At 48.4% G+C, this 18259-nt stretch overlaps 2 protein-coding genes across 4 annotated transcripts in view; one reads left to right on the top strand and one right to left on the bottom strand.

Moving 5' to 3' along the window:
• The window catches only part of SCAPER (S-phase cyclin A associated protein in the ER), a 535605-nt gene extending 529888 nt beyond the window's left edge, over positions 1-5717 (top strand). For all 3 annotated transcript variants that reach the window (XM_043554938.1, XM_043554936.1, XM_043554937.1), the window contains exons 31-32: positions 2625-2676; positions 5272-5717. In XM_043554938.1, coding sequence (XP_043410873.1) covers positions 2625-2676; positions 5272-5375 — 156 coding nt within the window. In that variant the 3' untranslated portion in view covers positions 5376-5717. The remainder of the gene's footprint in view (positions 1-2624; positions 2677-5271) is intronic.
• Positions 5718-11904: 6187 nt separating this feature from the next.
• ISL2 (ISL LIM homeobox 2) lies at positions 11905-17629 on the bottom strand. Its single transcript, XM_043554935.1, has 6 exons — positions 17481-17629; positions 16443-16632; positions 15900-16162; positions 13828-14111; positions 13078-13245; positions 11905-12674 (listed from the first exon to the last, which is right to left on the bottom strand). The coding sequence occupies exons 1-6, from the start codon at positions 17536-17538 to the stop codon at positions 12558-12560; spliced, it is 1080 nt and encodes a 359-aa protein (XP_043410870.1). The 5' UTR covers positions 17539-17629; the 3' UTR covers positions 11905-12557.
• Positions 17630-18259: the final 630 nt, after the last annotated feature.

The following is an 18259-nucleotide window of genomic DNA, read 5'->3' as shown; positions in this document are numbered from 1 at the left end:
TTTTTCCAGTTGTTGAAATGGTACACCCACACCAAGGAAACATTTTAAAAAGGTTGCCAGACTTCTTTAAGGCTTTTAACATTTACATTCACCTTGCCTTTAGTGCAGCTACAGGGAATAGATAAGGATTGCTGAAGAAGGATCAGTTAAAACTTCAGTTGATTTGTAAGTTTTAAAATAAGTATGATTCATACACACACGTGTGTGTAATAAAAACCTGCTATATTGCTTTTTTAAAAATCTAACAATTGTAAGTATGGCCTTATATTTTTCTGATCTGGTTAAAATTCTGTAGGACTAGAATCAGAATTAGTGCTGTAGCAAAATAAAGCAGTATTTTCACATCTAAATTAACTGCGTCAACTGACAATAGAAACTCAAGTTGGCTATTCTTTAACATTTGCTAATAGCTAATCCTGCAACTTTTTTTCTGTCATTGTAGATCATTCATTGCTGAAAATCTTCCATTTTCCTTGAAATGTTCTATAAAACCAATGTTTTTTTGTTCCATGATGTACGTGTGATTAAAAGACAATGTTTTCTGTTAATAACAATGAAACAGAAAGCAGAGCTCTGTAGCAGTATTCTTCTTTATTCTGGCAAATATACATGCATCTTTGTTGAAAGGATGTGATAGTGCCCAGCTGGTTGGGATGGCTAAAGAGTCCAGCTTTCTTCACCTTAGACAGCAGTTAGTGGTTTATGTTTTTTAAACTATCCTCTATTAGACCATCAGTTAACAAATACAACTAGATCAATTGTGTTTAGAAATGTTTACTTTCAGCTTAGTTGTTCCAATTGAGTCTGGGTTCTGTTTTCTGAAAATTTTTTCAAAGATCTGCAGATCCACAGGTAGGGTATGGATTTCAAAACAAAAATCTTATGGTTAAATTAAAACCTTAATAAGATCTTACATAACCATCATAGCAACATTTAAGATTTTGCATATATTCTTAAAGGCTTAGGATTAAAATTTAAATAGAAAATACTTAGGCGCCTGGGTGGCTTAGTCGGTTAAGCAGCCCACTCTTAGTTTGGGCTCAGGTCATGATCTCACAATTTGTGAGATCGAGTCCTGGGTCAGGCTCTGTGCTGAAGGCACAGAACCTGCTTGGGGTTCTCTGTTTCCCTCTCTCTCTGCTCCTCCCCTGCACTCTCTCTTAAAATAAAAAAATAAACTTAAAATAATAACAATAATAATAATAATTTAAAAATACACTATAGGGGCGCCTGGGTGGCCCAGTCGGTTAAGCGTCCGACTTGAGCCAGGTCATGATCTCGCGGTCCGTGAGTTCGAGCCCCGCATCAGGCTCTGGGCTGATGGCTCAGAGCCTGGAGCCTGTTTCCGATTCTGTGTCTCCCTCTCTCTCTGCCCCTCCCCCGTTCATGCTCTGTCTCTCTCTGTCCCAAAAATAAATAAACGTTGAAAAAAAAAATTTTTTTTTTAAATAAAAAAAATAAAAAATAAATAAAAATACACTATAGAGTATTTTAAGACTGATCTTAAAATTCAGTCTTGTATTCAGGAGGTAATTTCTGAGAGCCTCTGGTGTTCTGGGCACTGTTCTAGGCACTAGGAATACACCAATGAATAAAACAGATAAAAATTCCTGCCTTTATAGATCTTTCATTAAAGTGGGGGGAATCAAACAGAAAAGTAAAACAAATAGCATGTCAGGTGGTGTTAAGTACTATGGAGAAAAATAAGGCTGGGAAGGGGGATGGGCTGCCAGGGAGGGGGATGTGATGTGCAATTTTTTTATGACATGAGCAGAGAGGCCCCAACCAAGACAGTGATAGTTGAGCAAAGACAGTTTTGCATCTGTATGAACTTAGTCCCTCACATTTTCAACCACTTGGAAAACAGTTTATGAAAATACAAATGATTTCAGAATCTAAAGTAAAAAATTTTTACTTATTTTCATCTGGTATTGATCTTAAAGCCTTCTAGCTTTTCTCTGTGCTATTTAACACACATTTAAATGGAATTTAATGTAAATGTAACAAATTGAACATACATTTGGACACACACATTTTGTAAATGTTACAGAAATTTCTTATTTGAGATAGCATGTTAGATTAGTGAAATTAAATCAGATTTTCTTTTCCATAAATAATTATGCTCAAAGGAGTGAATATATAGTGGATTTTAGTGTATAATGTGGTTCTTTGAGGTCTGCATGTGTTAGGTTATTAATAGTCACTAGAAAATGATACTAAAAATAGGAGCTGGTAGTTTGTCATAGGTCTCTGAAAATTTACATAAAAGTGAAATTACTAGATTTTTTTAGCTGCAGAATATGTAAGGGCTTTTAGAGTTATGCTTTTTTAAAAAATGTTAAAAATCTATCAATATTTTAAGAGCAAGTTTGGCTAAAGCATTCAGTTCACTGAAATAAAGTTGTAGTTTCTGGCCCCTGATGATCTGTACCAAGATTTGAGTCATCACTATTTTATTTAAATTGAGAACCTGAACATCAATTTCTTAAGCTTTTATATTTGGGCTCCAAAGTATTCATGCAAAAATAGTTGTCTTTAGACTTCAGAATCACATTTAAAACTGCCGTCAGAGAAATTCTCTGTTCATAGCACTGGTATAAAAACACTTTTCTTGTCTCACACAGGATTTTGTACAGACTTCAGGTCAGGCAGATAACCAGCTTTATCAGCCCAAAGGTACGTCCTATTGAAATGAAATGTCATATGTTTGTTAGCTGAATGGACATGTTTCTTACTCCACCCTCTGGAACTATTACAGAAATCATTTTATTACATCACCCTAAAACATTTGAGATTCGGATACCAATTATAATTCAATGAGTAAAGAAACTGATTTTGTCATCAAGCATTAATGCATCAGAATATACAGAGAAATTTTGAAAATAAAAGCACAAAACATCTTTATGTAATTTATATTCACCTCATACAAGACATAACAAATAGTGAATAATTGCTAAAGAGCCACTTTGTAATACAGGAGACAATCAGGTCATTAATATTGGCCTACATTACTCACATAAATGCTAAAATCACATAGATTTGGTTTCCTGTCTGTGTTCAGAATAAAATTATGAATGATAATACCCCATATTTTCCCCCTTAAATTCAAGTACTTGGATATTTTTATTGAAAATAAAAACTGTAAAATTGTTTTACTTGGAGAAAAAAAGAACATCAGATTAGTAAGAGTTCGAGTTCAGAGGCCAAATGATTTACAAGCATTTTTTTTCCTGTAGTGTTCCTGCTGAGGTGCTTCCTATGATCAGAGCTGGAGATGTAGAATATTAAGGACATTTTTACTTTTTAAAAATATTCTGCTACACACACTGTAATTGAGAAGTACAAATGGCTCTTTGTCTGGCTGTTGTGACAGCACCTTTGATTAATGAGGCCCTAATACAGATTTTTTCCCCAATTCTTCCATTAGTTTGATACTCCTTAAAGTGTCCAGAGGCCCACTCCCAATAGGACCCTCTAGGTGACCCACCAAGTAGCCCCTACTTGGAGGGGTGGTGAGTCACCTTGTCACCTTGGACAGTCTCTCTCTTTCTCTCCCTCGCGCCTCTCTCTCTCTCTCCCTCTCCCTCCCTCTCTCTCTCTCTCTCTCTCTCTCTCTCTCTCACACATACACACACACACACACACACACACACACACACGTACACCAATTATCTATAGTGGGCAAATGTTGAAAAGTACATAGAAAAGAATATAAAGCTGTACCAGTATCATGAAAAAAAGGTCAGGTTTTATTGGTTCAGACACTCAGAGAAGTAAACAGAAAGCTATGTTCCTTTTCAGAAATTCAAATCAACATCATAGTACCATTTGTCTAAGCCAGAATTAGTGTGCAAGTTCAGGACTGCCCTGACTCAGTCACAGCCTTTTTTTTTTTAAGTTATTGGAGGCTGCAGTGAGTGAAATCAGTATAATTTGTTACTATTTCTTAAAACAGTGTTTTAAATTTTGAATATATGAAAATGCCTTGAAAAATCTAATATATTTTTAATTGTACAGCAACTTTTTTGCCCGTAAGAAGTACAGACATTCTTTCTTCTTCCTTTCTCCTGACTGTAAGGATGAGTCACCATTTGCTACATATCTGGCAGACATAGTCCCAAGAGCTGCCTCAGCTCAGTGGGTTGAGGCCTGTGAGAGTTTCAACCTTCTTTCTTTTCCAAGGACCCATCTTCTTGACATCCACGCTTTCCCCAATTCCAGTGTGCTTAATCCGTAAAACAGCAAATGGAGAACTGTTCTCTGCATTTCTCAGAGTCATTATATTGGTGACAGCTCTTAATATGCTTACTTGGTTTTAAAAAAAAAAGTGAGGGCACCTAGATGTTTCAGTGGGTTGAGCACCGACTTCAGCTCAGGTCATGATCTCACTGTGAGTTGGAGCCCCGAGTCAGAATTGCTGCTTTCATCATAGAGCCTACTTTGGATCTTCTGTCTCCCTCTCTCTCTGTCCCTTCCCTGCTTAGTTTCTTCCTCTCTCTTAAAAATAAATAAACATTTTTTTAAAAAGAATTTTTCTTTAAAAAATAATTCAAAAAGTTAAAAAAAATGATTCCATACTAGACATCTGTTCTCTTTTTGCTTAGTTTAAGTCCCCAGAAATGTTTCAAGGCATTTTAGTTCATTGCCCAGGTAAACCTCTACATTCTAAGTGTAAAGCAGCTCCTGGTAGCACCGCATTCTTATTGCTAAAGGAGAATTCTGATTTTCAAACACTGACTGCTTAATCACTACCCAGCTAGGAGGTTGTTTTCTTTGCCTACATTGATAACCAGTAAAGTTCTCACTCATTCCCTCCGCTTTGTTAGATGACTTGAATGCCAGATTTGAGCATTTTTTAAAGTCATATTTAAATTAAAATATTTTAAATTAGGCTATTTTAGACGACAAATGTCAAGTTATATACAGATATATCATTTTGAGGCTAACTTAAGGATGGAAGAGATGACTGTCATTTTATTTGGATCACCATACTTATTTCCCCCTATTTTCTTACTCTGGAGTCCAAAAACAGGTTTTTTTGTAATGTTTTAAATAGGGATTAATGTCTGAATATGTTAGAAGCACAAAATAAATTGTGATTAAAATATGTATATTTTGTGCTGTAGGTAGATAAAAATAGATCAGTTACCTTCTTTATATAAACTTGTATCATGGTTTATTTGAAGTGCATGTCTCCATTTTGTAGTCAGATATCAAAATAATTTTAATTTCTTAAACTTCAAAGAATTTATTATCTTTTTTTCTTCTCAGGAAAATCCCTTGGTTCCCAAGACTATCTTGAGCTGGCTAACAGATTTCCTCAGGAGGCCTGGGAAGAAGCTCGACAGTTTTTTTTAAAAAAAGAGAAAAAATAAATGATTTGGTTAGTTCTGTATTTGAGTGCCCTTGTTAATATTTTAAACTGTTCAAACAAATGTTCTAACTGTTCCTTAAGAAGCTCATTTTCACATGTTTATACTCTCCCCCTGCATTGTAGATATGGTATATACTTTGCACTATTTATAATGACTGTAGATACTTTAATGTTCTTTCTAATTCTGGAAGTTGAGTTTATTTCACTTATGCACAATATTTTGGAGTTCGGTTACCTACATCCTATGATAATATATACTTTGCATTTGTAATATGGGTGAAATTAGACATAAAATTAGCAAGTCTGTTTTGTTCTTGTAATAAAATAACTTATTCTGTTTGCAGTGGTGACTTTTCTTATTAAGACAATACCAATTTGAAAGAAAAATGTTAACTCCAACTCTGGGAGTATTTTAATTAAAGACTTAAAATTAACCTCTAAATTTCCCTTTTTAAGGTTTGGAGTAAAGATGTTTATAACACTTGGCTATTCTAATTACATAATAGGTTTGGGGGCTATTTGAAATGAATTTAGGACATTGTATCCATTGGTCCGCCTCACCTTTCCTAGCGAACAGGACTTTCCTAGCAGACAGGACTGAGAACCATTGCTGAACTGAAAGTATTCTCCAGAATAAAAATTATCGATTCAAAAAGATCAGCCATAGTGAATCACCTTGACGCATTTCCTCAAATAATTGTGAAATGAAGCAACTCTGAAGTAACCATAAAACAAGGCCAGAAGGGCTCTGAATAAAAGTTTTAAACTCCGATGCTCCGCTCACAGTTGAACGTGAGAAGGGTCTGCCTGGGAGACGTAGACCTTTTCATATCTCGTTCCCAGCGTTTCCCCACCTTAAGCCGACGGCCAGTGCTAAGCCGCTCACTGAATGACATCTGTAATAATTTCTGTCCGATAAGGATCAAACATTACCGTGAAGAAAAGATCTGGTTGGAAAAAAAAGTGGCCTGAATATGTGTCAGAGTCAAAGCTATAGGAAGGTAGGCGGGGCGGGACCAGAAAATAACAAAAGTTTCGGTTTTTTAAAAACAACCTACTTAATGTTCACAACACTCCTTTTTGGAGCCTCACAAAGCTGCTGAGCTATGTGTTTTTACTTCTTTGCAAATCGAAAGAAAATGAAGAGGTCCCCAAAATTAAAAAAAATAAAGACGGAAACCACGGCGAACGCGTCCCTGTGCCCTCTGTGCTCCCGCGGGCGCGGGTCCCGGGCGTCTTCCCCACGTCGGGCCGCAGGGGCCGCTGCGGGGCTGGGGCCGCGACCCCGCGGGTCCTGCCCGGGCTCCAGGGCGGGGGGGCCGCCGGCCCCAAAGCCAGCGGGACCCGCTCTCGGGAAACCCCTCCCGCCAGGGCTCGGGCGGCGATCCGGCGCCGGACCCGGGACGCCGCGGCGGCGCGCACACAATGCCGCGAGCCGGGCGGTGCACCGCTCTCCGAAGGCCGAGGGGCTGGGCCCTAGCGCCCGCACGCCCCCTCCGAGACTGCGGCCAGGGCTCCTCCGCGGCCCGAGGCGGGGGAAGGGGCGGGGCGGGGGAGCAGGCAGGTGTCCGCGGCCGGCTCCATCGGCGACCAGCAGTCGCCCGCCCGGGAGCCCCAACCTGGAGAGGAGTTCCCGAATGCCTCTCGCCCAGCGCGTCTTGGGGCGTGAACGCAGAATCCTTGTAGCTGAAAGGAATAATCAAATATTTATAAGATTTCCTGCAAGATGCTTCACAATAGAATATACTTCTTATCTGGTCGGAAATTTGCCAGAAAGCCATAAATAATTGAAACAGCTGTGATTAACCTCTCAGAAACCATACCAGAATTCGCAATTAAACATTTAATTGAATGGTGTCGTTTGCCCCCCTCGTCCGGGAGGTGGGGGGGGGGGGGGAGTCGTCTGATTGAGATGAATCCCGGCTCCGCCCGGGTAGGGAGGTTTCGAGAATCGGGGCTTGCAACTCCTCGGTGACTCCCGACCTTCACGGTCTCTGTGCTTCTCGAGTTTAAGGCGCCTTCCGCCCGGCCAGAATGATTGAAGTTCTGACTCCCCTGGGTTTTACGATTAACAAACTCGCCGGGGACTGGGAAGGTGCGGCGCGCAAGTGAGTTCCAATTTGCGGGGACGAGTGCCACCCACTTGTGGCGGGGGCCGCATCCCGGGTCTCCCGAGCTCAGGGGCCACAAGTGGATCAGGCTGGGCCCAGGCGAAAGGCTTATGCTGGGTCCAGCCTGTGAAGCTGACGGTGCGAATGGGCGCGGCTGGGGCAAAAAAGCAACAACTTCATTCGGGCGTCGGAGCCCAGAATTTGAGCCAAATAGGAAAAAGCTGCCCGAAGCCCGGCAGCAGCGACATTTGAGCGCCCAGCGCTGTTACCCAACTGAATTTCCTGCTCCGGGCGGCAGCTCGCCTTCTGGGGAGCTCGACACCCTGGATGCCCAACAGGATGTCGAAGCCACAGCTTCCTGCCGAAATTCCGGAGCCTCTCCCTGGCTCCAGGCACTCGGGGCCTCTGTGACCCCGGACCGTGAACCTCGCCCCCGTTGCGCCTAGGTGGGAGCCTCACCTCCCGGCCCAGCCTTTCCTTCCTTCCCCAGCGCAGCTGGGAAAACCACTTGGGTCATTTCTTCCAGAGCTCCTTGCCACCTTTCTAAATTCTTAGGTGTCGATAATCTGAAAAGGGATTACTCCTCACCATCCCTATTCTTCCACTTCTCTCTCCCAGTTCCCACGCCCCCAACCCAGGGGTTCTCCCGCCTTCCGTGTTCAAACCACCCCCTTAAATATCCTGTTTGCCAACCGGGAGATTCTCAGCCTTTCTAAACTCCTGCCCCTCCGTTCATTCCCTCACTCACTCTCCCGCCAGCTGCTGACTTTGAGGAGGTGCCCTGATCACCTAGAAGTCCTGCCTTTCTGGCCCAATTGCTGCGGGGCCCCAAACTTGCTTTATAAATTGAGCCAACCCCAAATCCCCACACAAATCCACATCTGGATCCCAGTGAGTATTTTCTTGTGCCCTTTTCCTCTGCTATTGCTATTCTCAGTCTAACTCCGTTTATCTGCATCGTCCATGCACAGTCTCTCTCAACAAGGTGCTAGTCTGTAATTGGTCACACAATCCTCATTATTGCACTGAATCCCAGTATGTTGAGGAAAGTTTACCTTTACATCAATCAGACCCGTATTTAAAAGCCTCTAATCTTCCCTACATCAGCTTAATAAACTCTGAATTTCCTGCTTGGAACTTCTCTTCAAATAGTTTATTATTCATTCATTGTTTCTTCTCTCCAGCATGCTATTCAGCTAATTCTCTTGCTCTCTCTGGTGACCACTTCTATGGGAAAACACAGCTAACTAAAATGTGTGGCAATGTAGGTCCTCCCCCAGGCAGCAGTGGCGAATTAACATTTTCTAGAGAACAATCTTAGACAATGTCTCATTTAAACACAATATTTGCAGCTCTGAGCTTTAAGCCATTCCACATTCAAAATTGAAAGGCTGATTTCTGTTCCACAACCCATTAAATATTAAAGTTCGTTGGGAATACTGCCACAGGGACTCTGAATTTCCCAGAATTGTGCAGCCTTTCAATATGTATTAAATTTTGTGGTATAATGGCCATAAACTTTTCCATCTCTGGGAATCCCTCTCCTGCCTCAATTACATAGGGCTATCCAAATTATTAGATAAATCTTCTGGAAAAAAATATTCTAAAGTGAATCTAGTTAAATAACTAACTCCCATTTTCCACCTATGGCCCCTTTTTATTGAACTTTTTACTACACAATTGGGCATCTCACTCTGAAAGTTCAGTAAGCATAAAATACAACATTTGTAATTGTTACAGGTAATTTAATTTACAAGGAAATCCCGACTGTATTACTGAGCATGTTTAAAGATGACCTGGGAACCAGTAAAACTGATATTTATTAATGTCACCAACCATAGATCTGACACCATACCAGAGACCATTGTAATAAGGCTTCAAAGTCAAAGCTTTTCCATGGAAATGATGCACCTTTTTGAGTGGCCAGCAACCAACTACAAAAGAGTTTATAATATTTTACATAGTAATACATACAGATTCAGGCATCCTAATAAATGGTAATCTCTTTTATCTGGGTAATTTCCCAATATTCAAAATCTGACACACTCACAGAATAGCAAAAAGGAGAATTAGATTTTTGATCTATGGATAATAAGAGTTTACTGTACTTAGGCAGATGTTTCCGTTTGTAGCATTTGCAGTCTTTCAGGGCGCCTGGGTGGCTCAGTTGGTTAAGCATCTGACTCTTGGTTCCGGCTCAGGTCATGATCTCACGGTTTGTGGATTCGAGCCCTGCGAGCCCTGCTTTGGGAGCTGGCAGAGCCTGCTTGGGATTCTCTCTCTCCCTCTCTCGCTGCCCCTCCCCCACTCGTGCTGTCTCTCTCTCAAAATAAATTTTTAAAAATTAAAAAACTACTGCAGTCTTTCAAAAGCAAAAATTCAGAGCTAATTAACAACAAACATTAATGAAATTCTTTACTCAAGAACCTGTTACTTCCGTTTTTAAAGTGACAAAACCTAATATTCTGGATTAATCAAAAGTTTTCCCAAGTAAGATTTCTTGGAAGTTTAGCCTGCTATCCAATGGCCAGCCAGTAGGTAAGAGAAAATATCTATATTTCTGTTTGGGAAGGAATGGTCTAACTTAAGGGAGCAAAGCCTCAAAGAATCTAACCCTGATTATTAAAACCGTTTCTAGGCACTTGAGAGGTAAAGCTGGTCCTCATTAACCCTATGTATCTCCTCCCTTATCTCTTAAGTCTGCAGCACCATTTCCTAAATCCCGAAGAAAGGGAATGTTCTCTTCAAATTTTGTGCTAGCATCACCTTGACTTTGAGGAAGTAAAATATAAATTTGGCTTGAGTTTCCCACCTCCCATTTTCTTTCAATAATTGACAGCTAGTCTTCCAGTTTTGCATTTCTAATGGGGGAGGGGGAGGTGACGGAATCCTGCCCTCAGCTCCACTGAAAAACCTACAGTGGCCTCTGGCCATCCAAGCAGCCCACAGTTTTAACAGAAGGCACCTACTCTTCTATCCAGAGACCACAGCTGCCGCTCAGACACATTTTCCCTTACCAGACTCTACCTGAGATATCCCCTATTCACGGCATTGCTCTTTCAAAACAAATCCTGGACAAAGAAGGATATGCTTGGGGTCATTTATCTCGAGGGACGAGAAAACGGAAACCCAATGCCAGAGATTCTTCAAGAGTAGTGGATTGACTGGTAGGGTGGCAGTTTCCTGAGTCCACCAAGTGAGGCCTGGTCAGAGGAAAAGAACTGTCCCAGGCTGCCAAAGGGTTAAATATTTGTTAAGGGTAAAACCTGAGCCTCCTGTTTTTTGTGCTTGCCCGGGGGCCTGCTGGAGATTCAGTATCTCTCGGTTATTTCCTGCGATCACTAAAGCCAGTTTTCAAGAAAACAAGTCGCAGGGGTTTGAAATGTCACACCAAGTGACCTGGGCACGGCATATCCAGGGGCCATTCCCAGCCCCCTCCCACCCGGGCTATCCCCCGCCTCCTGCATTTCGGGTCTGGAAAGAAAATAAACCAAGGACACGCCAGACTGGTTCTGGGTGGACTTATTTTCCCGGGCAGCCACGATCCTAGCGGGGGCTTGTTGTGGCTCCTTCAGTGTATCGCTTGCAGGTGATGCCAAACGAAGATAAGGAGCCGCCGCCCGGCCTTCTCCTCTGTCTAGACAGGGGAATTAATAAATGCAGCGAGATTGATCACGTCGCGCATCCACTCTGGGGACAGCGCCGAGGGTGAGCCTTCACAGCCCCCCTGTTCGCCACGGGCCCGCGGGCTCTCTGGTCGACGGCATGGCCCGAGTGGCAGGCGTGCTAGGCGCCCTGGACAGGGGGTTCGGAAAAGAAGCGCCGGAAGGGCCCGAATGCACCGGCCGAAAATGCAGCGAGTGGTGGAGGCTCGGCCTTTGGGGGTGCACCGGACTGGGTTCTGCTCCAAGAGCAGAGGCAAAGCTGAGGGTACGAGACGCCCTCGCGAGCCTGACCGCAGGCTGGAGTCAGCCGAACTGCAGCTAACCGAGCATCGCAGGTTTCCCGCTCAAATGAGGTTTCCCCCCACTGCCCCGCGGACCTCGGCCTCGAAACGCCCGGGACCGGGGAAGGGTGGTGGGCAATGCAGACAGAGCGTGGCCTGGAGCAAGGGGCACGCGCCGACTTCCAGGAGGGCCGCCGCGCTTTCTAAAGCGCCAGCCAGGGCCGCCGGGGGGCGCACAGACCCAGCCCCGCCCCCCCCCAACAGCGCCCAATCCCCGCCGGGCCCGCCCCCCGGCCGTGCGGGAGCCCTGAGGGCAGCCGCGCGCGAGGCGCGGGCACAAGCAGCTGGGCCCACCCCTGGGCACCCGCGGCGGGTTCTGCTCGGCCGCTGTTTCGTTGAAACAAGCTCCGAGCCCCAACCGGCGCTCGTCCAGCCCTCCCGCTGTGCCCACAGCACACAGCAGCAGCATCGCATCGGGTTATTATTATTTTTTATTAAGATCAAAATATCCATCCCACTGTGAACTGGCTGTTCTTACAATAAATAACAATAACTTACGTTTTGTTCGGCAAAGGCTCACACACTCTGTCCTCCGTCGACTGATAATTTAAAACATTTTCAGGAAAGTCTCATTTCTACTTTTTTCCGGCAATCATGCGCTTTGGGGATTGAGTGTCTGTTCCATTGGATTGTCCCCGCTTAGAGCCCAGGCAAAGCTGCCTGGGAGCGCGGGACCGGCTTGGGGTTGGAGCCCGCCTGGGCGAGTTCTGGGGGTGGCCCGGCGCCAGATGGGCCCTGCGCGTTCTCCGCGGGTAGGGGGCGCGGACAGAGCGGCGGCAGCCACGCGGAGCGAGGGAAGAGAAGAGGGCAGAGCTAACTCTAGTAAATCCCAAATTCTGGTTTTGAAAAAATAAAAGTTCTTGGATCAGGGCTCTCCGGTCTGGTGAAAGCAGGTTGCATCCTGGCGCTTTGGGCTGTCCTGACTGCTTCTCTGTCCTCTCTCTTTAAATAACAATAATAATAATTACAAAGGCGAGAGAGTTTTCGGAGCTGGAATGGCCAGAGCATGGGTGAGTCTCATGCAGGGAGCATGCGAGGTCCGCGGGCTGGCGAGGATGGGGTCCCCTCACGTCTCCACAGGACTCGGCACCATGCTGTTGGGGGTGTCCGGGAGCTGCGAGGACAGGGAGGTCACATCGCTGCCGGAGGAGTTGCCTAGTGAGCCAGACTCAGAGAAGGAGACCTGGGGATGCAGAGACACCAGGAAAAGGCAGGTGAAGAGATGCCAGAGCTGGTGCCCCCAGACCGTGTGCTCTGAGTTGAGGGTGTCCCTTAGGGACAAGCCACCGGCTGGGAGCAAGCCCTTCGGGGAAGTGGGCCAGGTCCCCAAGCGCACTCTAGGGTATTAGGGCGAGAGCTGGAGTTGGGTTAATCCCTCTACCTGCCTCTTGAGGGCTTTAATCCAGGGAGACTTGCTTTAGAGCGAATTATGTATGGGCGGAGGTGCAGTTGCAGTCCCCCCCAACGTATGCCCCCTCTCATTGTCTACGACAGGCCCCTGGGAAGTACCCCCTTCCCACCTCCGCCCATCAGCCAAATCCCACCCCTCAGAGTAGTGAGGTCAGGTGGGTAGGGCAGGACCTCACCAGCTGCTGGAAGGCGGGTTGGTCCAAGTCACTCTGGAGGGCAAATTCGCTGAGGGCTTTCCACGGTGGCTGGTACGTCTGCACCTCCACTGCGCTGCCCTGAACAGCACTCTCGTGGCGGATGGGGCTGCCCGCCACGAGGGGCGTCCCGGTCAGTCCTTGGAGGCTCTGAGGGACAAGTGGAAGTGGAGGTGAGGGCCGCTCAAGTTAGGCCTTACCTCTCCCGCCGCCTTTGGCACTGAAGCCCCAGGCATTGGCCCAAGATATGGGTCCTGGTTTGGGGAGAGACGCACATTCCACCGTACCCAGGTGAGCCCTCCCTCCCCAGTTAAGATGCCCCCGACACAGAACCTCCACCATAGTCCAGCCTCAGCGTTGGCAGCCAACAGAACAAAGGGATTTGAGGCCTGTATTCCCATTTTTCAAGAGGAAAAGTGTTCAAACCAAGCCATGCCAAGAGGACACAACCCGCCGGGACTAGCGGGAGATGCATAACCATGCCTCCTGCGGCTTGGAGCTGTGCCAGCTCAGGTTTGCCGCTGGAACAAGGAGGAGACCCGACATCAGGTACAATAATTATTGAGCCTTAATCCCCAAGGCAAGCCTTTCTCTGAACGCACAAACAAACGCTTTTGGAGAGTCCAGTTGCCCCTGGATGTCCCCAGAGCCCGCCCTGAAAAGGGCACCCAGATGCTGCCGCGAGAACTCGAGGCCCCACCTGACCCGCTCCTCCGCTGCACGGTCCCTCACCGTCTTGTCGTTGTGTTGCTGCTGCTGCAGCTGCTTCATGAGGATGGATTTCTTCTTGTCTTTGCAGCGCTTGTTCTGGAACCAGACGCGGATGACCCGTGGGCTCAGGCCCGTCATCTCCACCAGCTGCTCCTTCATGAGCGCGTCGGGCCGCGGGTTGGCGGCATAGCACGTCCGCAGAGTGTGCAGCTGCTTCTCGTTGAGCACCGTCCGCACGCGGGTTGTCTTCTCCGTCTGTTTGTGCACGTGCGGGCGCAGTGAGGGCTGCCGGCCCGACGCGGGGTCTGCGAGGGCAGGGGGACAAGACGTGAGAGAGGGGCCGCCACCCGCCTGCCCCGTGCCCCACCTTGCGGCGGCTGAGCCCTCCGAGGCTCTATTTCGTTCCTTTTTCTATTCCGTTGATTTCGTTTTATTGTTCGCCTCCCTTTCCAATTGTTCGCCCTACCCCGAGGGAGCTCTGCATTTTCGTCCCTTCCCTAGTTCCCCGATCGGGCTGCCCCGCAGCGCTGTCCCCGGAGCTCCATCAGGGCGTGGGAGTCCTGCGCTACGCCGGCTGCGGGAGCCGGGTGGCCGCTCCCGGCTGTGCCTCCTCCACTTACCCGACCCTAGGAATGCCCGTTTGGGCCCTGCGGGACGAAGGAGGCCCTCCGGAAGAAGTCGGAGTTTCAGAGGAAGAAGAAGGAGGAGCTCCCGGGACTCTGAGGGGGAAGGGGACCGACAGGGGCCCAGAGCGCCGCGCCGCTTTGGGGTTAGGGGGCTTGTCTCCCGCTCTTGGGGGCCTGCGAGAGCCATTCCTCCTCGTGCAGAGACCACTGGGACAAGGCCGCGAAGACCCAGCCTGGGGTGCGGACGGTCCTTAAGGGACCAAACGTTCTTCACTGCCAGCTCTCCAGCCTCAGCTCTCGGGTCTCCTCGTTCAAGGCTCCAGCTTCCCTGGCCCGGCGCAGCTCACCCTCCCGGCCCCGAGCGCAGCGGATAGCATTCTCGCTTGGCTTTGGGAACTCTCAACCCCGGGTAAATAGCGCCTGACCCCCGCGCCGGCAGCCTGAAACCCGTAACACACAAAAGGGAGTACCTCTGAGACCCGAAATCCGGTGCACTCAACACCAGCTTCATCCTGTTTCACACCCCCATCCAAACTAGGTCCACACACCCATGGATAATATGCTGCACTGTTTCAATTTATATCCTCCTTCAGGCATTTCTAGGTCTGAATAAATATTTACAAATAGTCCATCCAGCTCAATTTCCTCATTCTATAGGAGAGGCAAGAGAGGACCAGAGAGGGGAGGAGCACTACAAGACCACAGAGCACCCAGAGGCTCAGCCAGATCTGGAGATTGGTGCTTCAGGTCTGTGGCTGCCCAGCCTGGGGGCACCATCCTGCCCACTAACCACACACTCAGACCCCATCTCTGGGAAGCTCCTGATTAGCACCCAGGGCATCATCCCTTGAAATGTTTTCTATGACCTCAAGTCCACTGTGCCACCACACCCTCCCCACGGAAGAAGCACTCTGCTAAGTTGTTCATCAAACTGGGTCTCAAAACACAAATACAGACACCGGCTCTTTGTTGGGGCGGCTGGCCTGCTAGTTGGCAGAGCCCAGGCCCAGTTCTGGGATGGGAGATGTATTCCTTACACACATACCCCCAGGCAAACCTAGCTTTCCTCTCTGGCAGTAGCACATAGTGCTTGTAATTCCCCATACAAATTTCCCAGACAGGCACTGCTAAGATTCTGTTGTCATTCACGCTCCTACTCCTGGCAGACCGTCCCACATATTCCTGATCATGGAGAACACAATTTTCGACAATTCCCCGCATGCTCACACACTCCTACACACAATCCCTGTTCATGTTGATCCACAAACGATTCCCCCCCCCCACACACACACACTCTCTCCTGTGTTCCTAGCCACAGATCTGCACTCACACAGAAACACACAATCCTGGCAAACGGAACCGCGCACGAGTGACAACTTTTCGTCCGAGCACAAGCACTCCGGTAACACACACTCGCACGTGCACTCACAACAGCGCAGGGGGCGCCGGGCCCCGCGCGCGGCTTACCTGGCAGATGCAGGCCGCGGGCGCCGGGGAGCGGGCCGGGGCTGCGCGGGCTGCCGGCCGCGGCGCGCTCCAGCAGGAGGCCGTGGTCGGCGCGGCAGAGCAGCTCGTGCTCCCGCAGCGAGAACTCGTCGCCGGGCAGCAGCTGGCGGCTGCACACGGAGCAGCGGAAGCACTCGATGTGATACACGCTGTCCCGCGCCCTCATCACCAGATCGCTGCTGCTGAAGCCCACCTGGCACTTGGCGCACTTGATGCCGAACAGCCTGCGGGCCCAAGGCGCGGTCTGTGTCAGCGAGGGGCCTGAGGCCCGCCTCGCCTCCCGGTCTGCGACCGGCTCCGGGCACGCGGGCCCAGGACGCTTTGTGGCCCACAGGGAGCTTGCGGGGACCGACCCTCGGGGAGTTCGCAGGCCCAGACGCTCACGGCGGCATACGTTCGGAGTAGGAGTGGCCTTCTCTCCAGGCTGGGGAGCGCAGACAAGCCGCCACCCCCAGTCCCAGCCCCAGCAGGCGGTAGCTGAGCCCCGGCTCTCGCCGGCCTCACCTGACATAGTCCCGCTTGCAGTAGGTCTTCCCGTCTCTCACGAAGCACGTGCACGTCTCGTCCAGGTACTGGCTGCACTCGGCGCACTTGAGGCAGGCGGCATGCCACTCCAGGTCGGGCGACACCCGCAGGATAAACTGGTCGTGGATCTGACTCCCGCAGCCCACGCACATGGCCGTCCCGGGCTTCTCTGCCAGGGAAGGGCGCGGGACCCGCGTCAGGCCAGGCTCTCCGGACCCGGTCTGGGCCTCGGCCACGCCAACCCCAACCCAACCCAACCCGCTCGCTCCCTCGTTCCCTTTCAAGAATTGCGACTACAAGAAGGAAGTGAGCTTTCTAAACGTCCAAACAATTGGAAACGAAAAAACAAAACCTTCTGAATTTGCGGAGGCTTTTTGTCTCCTCTCCACCCCCAATTTTTTTTCCCGCTACTACATTCATTTGGACACAGTCATTTTATTGATATATCTTGTAACTAAAAGCTAATACGTAGGGGGGAAGAAAGAATAAAAAGACATTTAAGCACTGCGGACGCCACCGCATCAATACTGAACGGTGATGTTCCGGCATTTCCGTCCACACACTCCCTCTTACAGCGACTCCCTCCAATCCCAACACAGACACATCAGCTTTCATCGGAGTCTCCTCTCATCCTCTCTGACATTTCTTAAATATCCCATATCAAGCTAGAGAAATCTGCCTTCTTGGAAAGGCCAAAAAAGACATGCAAGCAAGCAAAAGAGCCCATATTCCCCAATCAAACCTAGTTGCCCTAGCGCAAAACAGAAGCAGGTTTCACAACCTGAGGTCAGCCTAGCAGCCTAACATTGAGAAAGAATGTTTAATTGTAAATTAAAACAACAGGATTCCAAAGGACAAGTGGCCTGCAGGAGAAATGCATTCGTTTTGTTTTTTTCTCTCCCAGTGTCCTGTCAAATAGAAGCCACTTGTAGAATCCGCTAAACATTCTTCTGCATTAGAAATAATGCATATTAAACACATACACATACACACCCACATACAGAGAGAAAGACTTACTCTTGGAATGATCCCCCATAGCACCCAGAAAAGGATAATGAAAAATAATATCCACCATGCAGAAAAGAGATGTGCGCAAAGTGTGCGGGCAGGGGCAGAAGGACGAGGGTCGCGCGCCCAGCCTCGGCTCTTTGGTAACTAACTCCTCCTGCCCCGCTGAGTTGAAGGAGCGATTCCGCACCGGCCCGCACGCAGCATGACGTCAGCACGCACTCGCCCGGGGCCGGAGCTGGGGGCGGGACCTGTGGCGTCATGAAGCTTCCCCAGAACCTCGGGGGATGCGGGGGAAGTAATGGGGACCTGGGGGCTGTAGGGCGGGGTGGCTCGGGTGGAAGGCGAGGGTGACGGGGGATTGGCTGCAAGGAAATGGACAAACCCTGATTGGCCCGGAGTGAACAATGGAGCGCAGCCCCCTCGTCCGAAATCTACAAGGATCCTCTCTCCGGCCCCCGGTCGGGCTATCCCTGCTGGACCTTGCGTCACCGCCGAGCTGGCTCCGCGGCCACCGCAGCTCTGAGCTTCCTCATGGATTTGCCGGGCAGTCTCCGCAGGCGTGCCCGAGCGGGGTGATGGATACCTGGGGAGGGGGTGGGGACGGGGGGGGGGGGAGGCCTCTCCTTTAAATGCTCCCTACTTTCACAAATAAAAAAATTTAAAAATCCACTCTTTTGGAACGAGAGCTAGGGGAAAGGGAGGTCTGTTTGGACATAACCATCACCGTCCAGCCGATCACCTTTCTCCTCTCGTGCGCCTTTGTCCTCAGGGTACAAGCTAGAGAG

This window comes from Prionailurus bengalensis, chromosome B3 (genome assembly GCF_016509475.1).
Source record: "Prionailurus bengalensis isolate Pbe53 chromosome B3, Fcat_Pben_1.1_paternal_pri, whole genome shotgun sequence".
Taxonomy (NCBI): Eukaryota; Metazoa; Chordata; class Mammalia; order Carnivora; family Felidae; genus Prionailurus; species Prionailurus bengalensis.
This window is presented reverse-complemented; position numbering and strand designations above follow the sequence as displayed.